The following is a 10,895-nucleotide window of genomic DNA, read 5'->3' as shown; positions in this document are numbered from 1 at the left end:
TCCAAGGAAGCTAGGGGTACTGCCCCTAATCCCACATCCCTGGGCCAACCCACCACCCTGAGGGTAAAGAACTCAGACACACAGTGACGCTCTTAGCTTTTGTTGGCATTTGGGGAGCATATAGATAGAGATATATACACACAGACACACAAGACAAGTAGGGATGGGATGCTTTCCATATACAAAACAGGATGGATAACCTACATTCCTTTCCAGGGGACAGAAAAAGGGAGGGAGCTAGAAGGACAAGTAGGAGATATTTGGCTCAAATAGAAAGCCCTAACCTGGCAAAGCAGCTCATAGGCTTTTCTGTTGTTTTCTTCCCTTCATACTTAGCTCACAGAGGCAGTATGGCAAGTCCTTTGTCTGACTGTTCTTTACTGGCTGTGTGACTATGACAAGTCATATACCTTCCCAGGGCCTCTGGCTGCTCAAGACTTAAGTTGCAAAACAAGTGCTGATCTAAATGAGCAATTTCCTCACTAGAGAATCACAGGTCTGGTCCACTCCAATGCTTAGCCTGCTGTTGTATATGCCCCGGTCTTTACCTTCAATAGGTCAGGTCATCCAAATTATTTCCTCTTTCCCCAGCTCTATCCTTGGTCTCCACTCAGGTCAGGCAGTGACCAGATTGGACAAGTTAGAAAAGCCTCCATCATCAATACTGATGAGTACAGAAGTTGGCCAAACAACCTACCCTACTTATTATTAGCAGGGCAGGGCCCTAGGCACTGGAGGACTATTCTCAGCCCCCATTGCTCTGGCAGCCATCTAAACCCAAGGGTCTAGAAGAAAATAACTAAGACTTTCTCCCCATCATCTCATACTTTGGGTTTTGTCTCTGCCCTTCCAGCAGTCAGTATCTGGCCACTACTGCTTGTTTTTTGTTTTTCATGCCCTTGGGTTAAGGCCTAGGGCCCTGGGCTTAAGCTCTCAGGAAGTGCTAAAACTGACATCTCCACCCAGATCCTGCTATGAACTGTGCCCACTCCTAACAAGGGGCTGAGCTGCCTTGAAGGGATGAAGAATGCCCTAGCAGGGCAGGTGGTTAGAAGCCTTAAGAGCAAAGTGCAGTAAAAGACAATGCATAGTTCCAGGGACTTAGCCTGGGGAATCTGATTCCCACAGGGAAGATGACTACCGTATCCCTTTCTGGACCAGAAGCCAATGGGAAGCCAGTCTCAAGGCCTGGGATGGGAACAGGAAGTGAGGAGATAAATGTGGCAGTCCCAGCTTGGGAGCCACTGCCAGTTCCAAGGCTCCGGATCAAACCCCTTCAACTTGCAGAGACGAGCTTGAGGGCCTGAAGTGCTTCCTTCTCCATGACTGATGCCTTAGTGGGGCCCTGGGGCTCGGACCGGGGCACAGCTCCAGGCCCAGTGGTGCAGGCCTGTAGATGGAGAAAAGCATCTTACCAAGCAGTCCATGGCAAAGGTGTGCCATCTTCAGAAGCATGTATGTGGTCCCCACTCCCCTAAAGACAAGTTTCACTAGACCCTGTTCAGGGGGCTGTTACCTTGTTAAGTAGACTAGCAGGCCAGGATGGACCAGCATTAGATAGAAGTAGTATAAAGCCTACTGAGGAATTTTTATGGTTAAAGGACAGTGGAACTAGGGAGAATTGTTCTTGCCACTGGACAGAAATGAGAGTAATTAAGAGACAGGTCAGCAAGGAAATCCTGGGCACAGAATAGACGCCAGGGACAGCGATAGCAAGAAGGCATCTGTTCTTCCAGCTGGAAGTTATTCTATTATGTTAAACCATGGGTCCCTAACTCCCTCATCTACCCAATACAGTGCTTGCCACTAGGCCCGCCCCTCTGCTTCACCAGTCAAAAGAAACTTCCTGATGCTATCCTCCTTTGACATAGCTCCAAAGCCCCAGCCCTTGAATTTAAGACCCTTTTTCCTCAATTTCAAAGAAGCCACAACAGCACTGGTACAAGCAGTGCTGCCCCCCCCCCCGCCCCATGGAGCCCAATTATAAGGAAGCATGCAAGGGGAAAGTACTGCCCAGAGCAAAGGGACATGCAAGGACAGAGGGAGACCTTGACAGCTGGGTACTAACAGAATGGATCTGACTCATGCAGCAGACATCTCCAGGGGATGGTCATGCAGAGTTGGGCAGCTTAGGTGCCCAGTACCTGTCAGGGGCTCCCAGCCTTGGGGGCTAACAGTTTGATTCATCATGATGGGCTGCATCGCAGAAGAAGCGTGAGCCCCGCTTGGCAGTGCGGGCTGTGAAGGGGACACTCTTCAGCACTGCAGCCAGCAGGAGAGAGAGACACTGATCAGACTCCAAGTGAACGGAAATGTAGACAGCAGAGGAAGGACTGGATTCTGGGCAACTTAGTGGAGCACAGTAAAATTTAGTGCTGGCTCATGTAGTTCTGGGCTCTGTGTAGAGCCCTGGGCAGAAGACCTCCTACAATGGAAAGGAGCCTCACCTGTGATAATATCCTCGATGGTGCCATCCTTGCCCTCATAGACAGGCCGGTGCTCCTTGGCCTGGCGCCGCCGAAGCTCAGCGATCAGTTCTTGCTGCTGCCACTTGTTCCGCTGGGATGGGGTCTGAGAGAAGAAATTTAAGGAAATGCATGATAACTATCATCCTGACATGGCCTGAGGCCCCTGCCCAAAGCTCCATCTGAGAAGTAACCAGGACTCCCTTCTGTCCTAGCACTCTAGCCTCATGCATCCATAGTCATGCCCCTTCCCCTTTATCTGGTCCCTGTGTGACCTGAGGCAGGTTACTCAAACCCTCTCTGGGCCTCATTTTTCCACCTGAAGAATAACAATCTTTAAGGTTGTTTGAGAGGTCCCTCCCTTGTAGCTCTAGCTCTGATCCCCGAGACTCCCTGATGGCCCACCCTACCATCCTGGTCTTAGCCATCCACCTTTACTTTCCCCCTAGCTTTCAGTCCCGAACTGTTTCTGAGACTTTATTCCTCCCTTAAAACAAACACTGTGGGCCCCCCCCCCGCCCCATACTTCTCTGCCCCACCCACCTTGGCATCCAGTTTCTTAGCCTCCTGAGCTAGCAGCTTCTCCCGCATTACTTCTTCCTGCTTTTTTCGTGCCTCGTTTTCCTGCTCTGCTTCCTAGGAACCAATGGGATTGAGGTATGGGGGTGAGGGGAACCGAAGTGGCGGAGGGCTGGGGTGGAGGCTGCTGGTGATGCTGGCTGGACCACATTAACCCCAGGTGGCCACCCACTAAGGGGCATTTCCTGCCCCAAACAATTACAGGAAGGGCTTGGGTCCCCACCCTGCCCACCACTCCCTAGCCAAGGGGCCTTTCGACAGTATGGAACTCCCACCTCCAACCCCACTGATGAAAGAGGAGCTAGAGCTGAAGTGCAGCACCCCTGCTCCTCAAACTGGGGCTTCCCTCTCACTAAAGAGCCCTCTTCCACCATACCTTGTAAGAGCGGATAAACCGAACAAATACTGGAAAGAACACAGAAGGAGGAGTTGTCTTGGGGCTTTCACCAAAGTAACGTACAACTGCATTGTAAGCCTCCTAGAGAAAAGAAGGACAAAAGGGGTCAGCATGGAGTGGGTAGCAAGGAGGCCAACTCAAATACAGGAGAACCAAAATCTCAGGATTTGGAAAGAAATACACTCTAACCCACTGTGAGTGAAAACAGAATAGAGGAATTCCATTAGGAATTCCATTAGGAATTAAGTGGAGAGAGTGCTGGACTGGAATCAAGAAGACCTAAGTTCAAATTAGCCTCTGGGCAAGTCAACCTATTCAGTTCCCTCATCTGTAAAATGGGGATAATAACAGCACCCACCTCCTAGGATTGTTGAGAGCATCAAATAAGATCAGGGCTTAGCACAGTGCCTGGCACCTACTAAGTGCTATGTAAATGTTAACTACTGTTTTTATCATCCTTACTTTGTATTTTTGTGTCTGTCCTGCAAGAATGGGCCCTGTATGTGGACAGCACACTTTGTAGAGTTCTACCCCCATCGTCGGCCCCGCCCCCAACAAAATAAAAGAAAAAGAACTGCACACAAGTGTTTGATAAATGCTCTTTGATGATGGTGGTATCGGCGTAACTCTGTCAGGAGCTGAATCCAGAACCTCCCCTCCATCACACTGACTTCCCTGCCCCAGGCCCCACCTCGGCAGTCCTGGCATCTCGCTGAAGCTTGTCCAACTTGCCCTCATTGGCACTGAGGAAGTTACGGAGGACACTGTTGTCATGGAGGCTGCATTCTCGCCGGATCAGCTCCATTCCTCGGCCCAGCTCCTTTACATCCAGTAACACATTCTCTAAGGACACTGGGAACACCAGAACCCTAGGTTGAGGACATAGGTAAGAACCAGCATTCCCAGTCCCTGCCCAGCCCATTTCACCTTGAGGGGAAAAGCTGTCTTTAAACAAAGTTTGTGGCCTTCACTTTCTAAGTCTTCTGCAATTTCATTCGCCTGAAGTGGCTCTCTAAAGTTACCGTGACTGCCAGGCCCTTCTTAGTCCTCGGCCTTCTTGACATCTCTGCAGCCCTGTACTCTGCTCAACACCCGCCCCCTCTGTTCTGAGCTGTCATGACCCTGCTCTTTCTGGGTTCTCCTTACACCTGTCTAACCCCCTCTCAGGTTCATCACCTATATTTCAAACTACAAATTTGTGACCCCAGACTCTGTCCTAGACCCTCTTCCCTTCTCTATGCTTTCACTCATGGGCTTCATCATCATCATCAACATGCAAATGACCCCCTAGTCTCCCTCCTGATTTCTAGCTTCTAGCTCTTTTACCTAAACTATAGCAATAGCTCCTCCCTCAAAGATAGAGGAAAAGGACACTTTGGTGGGTTTAGAACTGATTCCATAAGTAGGTCCCTCTTCTGTAACATTTTTAACAATGCTTTGGGTAAAGACAAGGATGCCATGTTTATCTACAGATGACATTGGGCTAGAAAGGACAAGTAACATGAGTCAGGACCCAAAAAGATCTCAGTGGCCTAGAACACTGGACCAAAACAAATAAGGCAAAATGTAATAGCCATAAATTATGGCAAAATCTTACAGTTGGGTTTTACAAAATCAAGTTCCCAAAAACAAGGAGGGAAAGGTTTTTAAATGGATTGACTATAAAACTCAAAATGAATCAACAGAGAGATAAAACAGCCCAAAAAAAGTCTCCATCTTCAGGCTACATAAAAGAAGAAGGGTGTCCTGAACAAGGCAAGAGATCAGCCTGCTGTACTCTGACTCCATCCGGAGTATCTGGGGCACTATATGATATTTAAAAAGGACATCGGCAAATTAGAGAGCAGCCAAAAGTTGTCTAAGTTGTTTGATGATGGGGCGTGAGATAATGCAATATAAAGATCTATTGATCTAAAAATCAGTAACTACAGAACTGTTTCCTGATTAACATACACATCTTTTACTTATTTTGCACAGACTTAGATGTGTACATGCTGTCTCCTCAGTAGTACCGTGTTTCCCCGATAATAAGACACTGTCTTATTAATTTTTTTGGAAAGAAAAACACCAGAGGGCTTATTTTCAGGGGAGGGCTTATGTTGTCCTGCCTCAGCTCTCCTCCGCAGCACTGCTCTCAATGGCGCCAGCAAGCAAATCACTGGGGAAGAACAGGATGACGCGCTCACTGCTGCAGCTCTGATTGGATGCAGCTCGGAGCGCGGCGTGCGTTTCACCCGGGGGGGACGGGGATGGTGCATACAGAGGGTACCGTAATGTAGCATGTAGCGCAGGGGATCACCTTCACTACAGTAGCAATCTCAATAGGGCTTATTTTAGAGGAATCTTACACAGTAAGGGGAGGGCTTATTTTCGGGATAGGTCTTATTATCGGGGAAACACGGTATGTAAGCTCTTTGAGGACGAGGAATGTTTCATTTGTCTTTGTCTTTCTACCCCCAACTTCTAGTAGAGGGCCAGACACATGGCAGATATTGATGAAAATTTTGCTGACTAACTGAAGCATCTAGCCAGAGGAAGCAGTGAGGCATCAATACTGGGCTTTCCAGTATTCCATTCATCCTAGACACTGGCCTCTGCAGCCAAATCTGGGAACCACCATTTACTGGTCACCCTGAGAGCCAAACCACCAGGTTCTAAGTGGGAACAAGTCTACCTAATAAACAAGAAATTATATGGGGCAGTGACCTCATGTCCTGGTCCCACCTACATTCTTGTTTTGTTTTTGCTTTTTTGGAGGGCGGAAGGTAGGGCAATGGGGGATAAGTGACTTGCCCAAGATCACACGGCTAGTTTTTTGTGTGTGTTAAGTGTCTGAGGCTGGATTTGAACTCAGGTCCTTCTGACTCCAGGGCCAGCTCTATTCACTGAGCCACCTAGCCGCCCTCTCCCACCTACATTCTTCTTTTTTTTTTTTGTTTTAAAGCAATCAGGGTTAAGTAACTTGCTCAAGGTTACAGGGCCAGTTATTTCTGGGTGTGGTGCTAAGTATCGGAGCCGGTGTACTTACTCACTGAGGCCACCTGGCCGCCCCTCCCACCCACATTCTTAAAGAAGACCTCTCCTGAGGAGAGAATAGGATCATATCCTCAGAGATTTAGGTTTATTTTTCAATAAGAGAAGTGAGGCCAAGAGGTAGAATGACTTGTTCAGGGTCGTCAAGATGAAAAGTGGAAAAGGTAGGACATGTGCCCACACACTCTGACTCCAACCCTTGTGCCCCTTTCCAGGAGGGTCTGAGATAATTACCTCTGAGTGCAGCCCTGCCTACTCTTCTGTCCAAGTCCATCTGAACAGCAGGCGAGGAAAGACAGTTTTTAAAAATACCTTCCATTTGTAATAGCACCTGAAACGTTTCTAAAGTACTTTCACACATGTCATGAATCTACCAAGCCAGGCCTAAAGCAGCAAGGAGTAAAAGGGCAGTTCTTTTCTCTGTCCCCCACTCCACAAAGCTAGGAAGGGCTGGGCCAGGGCCCTGTTCCTGGAGGAAAGGCTCCCCCTCAGACAGCCCCAGCCATGGCCCCCACAAAAACTTTGAAGTAGTCAAAAGGAAAAGAAAAAAGAAAGAGAACAAAAGGAGCTACAAGTGCCCCCTGCTCCCCCTCCTCTTCACTTCCTGGGATTGTCCTGGGGCTGAGACAGCAGGGGAGGCGTCTGAGAGCTCCGAGGGCCCTGGGCTCAGGGAAGCCTGGTTCTTCTCACCTGCTGCAGCCTTCTCCACAAAGTGCAGCTCATGCCAGAAGCCAGCCAGTTCTGGGTATTTCTCCTTCACGGTCAATGCGATGAAGTGTAACAAGGTCAGCTTTCGGTCGGTTGATTTGGTGTCCAACAGCTAGGGGTGGAGATGAGATAGGGTTGACCTTGATGGTTTTGAGCACAGATGGGAGGGCACCCCCTGGAGCCTCCACCTACTCCAGCCCCATCCTTACCAGGTCCAGGCTCTGAAGCTTAAAGCCGTACACTGCACCCCTTTTGCTGCTGTTCATGTAGTTCCCCAGAGCAAGGATTATCTGCCAAGAAGCCACAGAGGAGATAGGAAGCCTTGCTCAAGTGGGCCTCTTCCTACTTGACCCACAGTGCCCTCAGGAACACCAGGTCCCACCTGCCCCTTGCCTATCAGCCTGTGGGCCTTAGCCTACCTCAAGCATCTGCTTCAGCCTCTGAGAAGACTTGACAGAGGCAGATGCTGCGATGATGGCATTGAGTTGCTGGAAGGAAGGACAGAGAAGCCGAGTTAACTGCAGGGCTAGAGGAAGGAGCCTGGGAGGGATGAGTGAGTGGACAGGTAGCAACAGGGTTTGGGGATGCTTCCTGGGGGATGAGAGCAGGAGGTGGTACCGGCGTGAGCATCTGCAGGTTGTCCTGGAAGTTGCCCAGGAAGGCCATGCCGGCCATGCGCTGGGTCAGTCGTTCCACCTTGCTGAAGAGCAGCATGAAACGGTCCTCAGCCGCCAGTTCTTCCAAGGGCTGCCGTTCCCGCTCATACTGCCGCAAGAGCTTCACCTCGGCCTCCGTTGGCAGGAAACGCATAAGACACTCCACAAAGTCCACTGGCAGCGTCTGTAAGTCAAACCTGATGCCAAAGAAGAGGAGGTGGCCTCAGGCCCCTTGGATCCACCCACCCTCTCAGGTGGAACTTCCATCCGTCCCACCCCTTGCTCCCATCACACTTCACTGTGCTGCCCATGGGGAGAGACCAGGCCCAGGCTGGCCCCACTGGGGCTCTCTGGGAGGCAGTGAATGCCCGAGGAGCTAGCTGAGGGGGAAAGGCTTCCTGGCATCCCTGCCCCCACCTGACTTAGCTCAGAAAGGATGTGGAAGAGAATCAATCAGCTCCCCAGGGAGGGGGGAGAGAGAGGGGAAAGGAGAAGAGACAAGGCAGTGTGGCGGCCTACGTATGGATTGCTCTGCAGATTTCCTCGGCCGAGCGGCCTGCCTTTCGTAGAGTTATCGCCAGGTTCTTGGCTCGATTGGCCTCCAGCAAAGTAACCTTGCTGGCTGCTTTTTGTGAGGTTTTGCTCTTGGAGCAGACAAGATCAAGAGCAGGACCCTGTGCCTTCGTCTTGAACAGTTCCTCAAACTTGTCCAGGTCCAGATCCTGGTAGAAACAAGGGAGATGTTATCTCCCCAAGGCACCGGCCCCACTACTGCCCTCCCAGGCCCCATTCCCAAACGATGACCATCTCCCAGCCCGATGGACGGATGCTTAGTATTTTGGGGTCAAGGCCCTGTCTCACTTCTAAGATCTTCTCATCATCAAGTTCACTGAAGACGGTGCCACTGATCTGGTTGGGCTTCAGTGCTGTCCAATTAAATACAGGCAGACGGAACTTGGTCTTGATTGGTTTCTTGATACGGATAGCTGCAATACATGAGAAGCAGTGAAAGTCACTGGAGAAATTCAAAGCCATTTTTAGATGGCCTGGCAGTTAGTGCTGGGTCTGGAGTCAGGAAGGCCCACACCCAAATTTGACACTTATTGTGTGGCCTTAGGTAAGTCATATAACCTCTGTTTGCCTTAATCCACTGGAGAAGGAAATGGCAAACCACTAGTGTCTTTGCCAAGAAAACCCCATGAACAGTATGGTCCAGGGCGTCAGAAAGAAATGGACATGAATGCACAGTAACAAAGCCATTTTTCCTGTTGCCCCCAATTCTAGCCCATGAAGAATCTATCTCCTTTCCTGTCCTACCACCAAAAGTCCTGATGGTTCTTACCTGACAGGCCCACAGTCAAGACCACAGAAGGAGCAGCTCCAGGGAGAGGTGGGGCAGGAGGACATTTTTCTGAGGGAAGAAAAGGAAGAAAAATAGAACAATGGGGAAAATGTCTTCTGGTCTTTCCCTACTCCATAGCTTCTAACTCAGTCATACCATGAGGGCCCTTTACTATTCTCTAATATTTCTAGATAAACAGACTCTATAGCAACCCTCAGCTAACCCACATTCTATTGATTCCCTCTAGGATAATGTGGAAGCTTTTCCTCATCTCTAGCTTAAATTCTCCCTTTCCTCTTTTTCTGCCCAGGGAGACATGAGTGGTAATGGTCAAGCTCTCTAATGACCTTAAAGACAACTCTCCACTCAGCTGTTTGGCCCTTTCCTCAGAGATCTATTATCTAATCTAGTCACCATTTTTGCAATGTCTACTTTGTTTGTTTAAAATAATAATGAATCCTTAGATGAATGAATAACAGATCCTCATACTGACTTAGGTTCCGCCTTAGGTACCCTCCTAAACAAAGGAACCCACCGAATCTCAAGGACACATTTACCTGGTAGTGGGGGTGCTGGAGGTGGAAGCGGTGGAGCTGGTGGCGGGGGCAGGGGCAGTGTCTCTTCCGGGGGTGAGAGTGGGACTACTAGGTCAAGGTCTGATGGGAACACACTCTCACTGAGTTCGGGAGGGCCCACCCTGGTGAGATCGCTGCCCACAGATTCCAAGGCCTGAGTATGTGGATCGAGGTGACACCTATGCTGAAAGGCTTCCTCCTTCTCCTTGATAAGCCTCCTAAGAGTGTGTACCTGATGATTCGTGTTTTCGTAGGTCTCCTGCACAGCAGACAGAGTTAATGAGGTGGGGAAAGGCAGAGCAGAGAGTGAGTAGAAGTTGCCCCTGGGACCTGCATTAGGGCAAGGGATACCCCAGTTCAGGGATTTTCTGCCTGAGAGGTTCTTAAACAGTCTCTATCAGGGTGCTCAGAGGAGCAAAGGTACTGAAATGGGAATAGGCGAGGCCTAGAGCAGAGTTAAGGGAGGTAAGGAGAACAAACATTACACTCTGAAAGAGTAGAATTGACTTTACAGCTTTATGAAAATTAACACAAACCGAGTCTGCATAAACACAGGCAGCAAAAGAGAAGAGACACATCCTGAAATGGAATAGCAAGGCCAGCTCCATCTATGACTCAGTGGCATCTATTCCCCCAGCTCATCAAACAGCTCTAGGTGCTGCCTACTGGAAAGCATCCTGAGCTGGGAGTCAGACAACTTGATAACTGAATTTCAACCCTGCTTCCACCCCTTCCTCATCACGTGAAAGTGCACTCTGTGCCTTGACTGCCAACTGGAGGGTGGTTTTATTTCCCTCAGGGGGAAAAAGAAAAATAAAAGGATTCAAAAGCTCTTTGGAAGTAAAAGGGTCACCAACATGCACAAAGATTCCTGGGTCCTTCTGACTACCCTCTACACTAATCCCCAATACCTTGACATTCTCTAGCTCCTTCTCTCGCTGGAGCAACTGCTTCTCCAGCTCTGCCACACGCATCATGTTTTCATTTTCGAGATCCAGCAACTTCTCAGATAACTAAAGGAGAAAAAAAAAGGAGACTCAACTGACTCCTGCAGCTCTGGGGATTCAAAGGAACCTGAATGTAAAAACACTAGCCCATAAGCCTCTGTCATCCCCAAGATAAAACTGAGTTCCAATCCTG

At 49.4% G+C, this 10,895-nt stretch overlaps 1 protein-coding gene across 3 annotated transcripts in view; it reads right to left on the bottom strand.

Annotated features, from left to right (window-relative positions):
- Positions 1 to 84: 84 nt before the first annotated feature.
- Positions 85 to 10,895, bottom strand: part of FMNL3 (formin like 3) — an 81,526-nt gene continuing 70,715 nt past the window's right edge. For all 3 annotated transcript variants that reach the window (XM_069092598.1, XM_069092599.1, XM_069092600.1), the window contains 15 exons: positions 10,667 to 10,768; positions 9,738 to 10,014; positions 9,181 to 9,249; positions 8,700 to 8,824; positions 8,358 to 8,560; positions 7,801 to 8,035; positions 7,602 to 7,670; positions 7,392 to 7,472; positions 7,165 to 7,294; positions 4,133 to 4,293; positions 3,421 to 3,522; positions 3,009 to 3,101; positions 2,448 to 2,571; positions 2,145 to 2,262; positions 85 to 1,390 (listed from right to left, as the gene is read on the bottom strand). In XM_069092598.1, coding sequence (XP_068948699.1) covers positions 2,171 to 2,262; positions 2,448 to 2,571; positions 3,009 to 3,101; positions 3,421 to 3,522; positions 4,133 to 4,293; positions 7,165 to 7,294; positions 7,392 to 7,472; positions 7,602 to 7,670; positions 7,801 to 8,035; positions 8,358 to 8,560; positions 8,700 to 8,824; positions 9,181 to 9,249; positions 9,738 to 10,014; positions 10,667 to 10,768 — 1,863 coding nt within the window. In that variant the 3' untranslated portion in view covers positions 85 to 1,390; positions 2,145 to 2,170. The remainder of the gene's footprint in view (positions 1,391 to 2,144; positions 2,263 to 2,447; positions 2,572 to 3,008; positions 3,102 to 3,420; positions 3,523 to 4,132; positions 4,294 to 7,164; positions 7,295 to 7,391; positions 7,473 to 7,601; positions 7,671 to 7,800; positions 8,036 to 8,357; positions 8,561 to 8,699; positions 8,825 to 9,180; positions 9,250 to 9,737; positions 10,015 to 10,666; positions 10,769 to 10,895) is intronic.

Source organism: Petaurus breviceps, unplaced genomic scaffold (genome assembly GCF_028583685.1).
Source record: "Petaurus breviceps papuanus isolate PSGF00001 unplaced genomic scaffold, PetGlider_PUasm1.0 191, whole genome shotgun sequence".
Classification (NCBI taxonomy): domain Eukaryota; kingdom Metazoa; phylum Chordata; class Mammalia; order Diprotodontia; family Petauridae; genus Petaurus; species Petaurus breviceps.
This window is presented reverse-complemented; position numbering and strand designations above follow the sequence as displayed.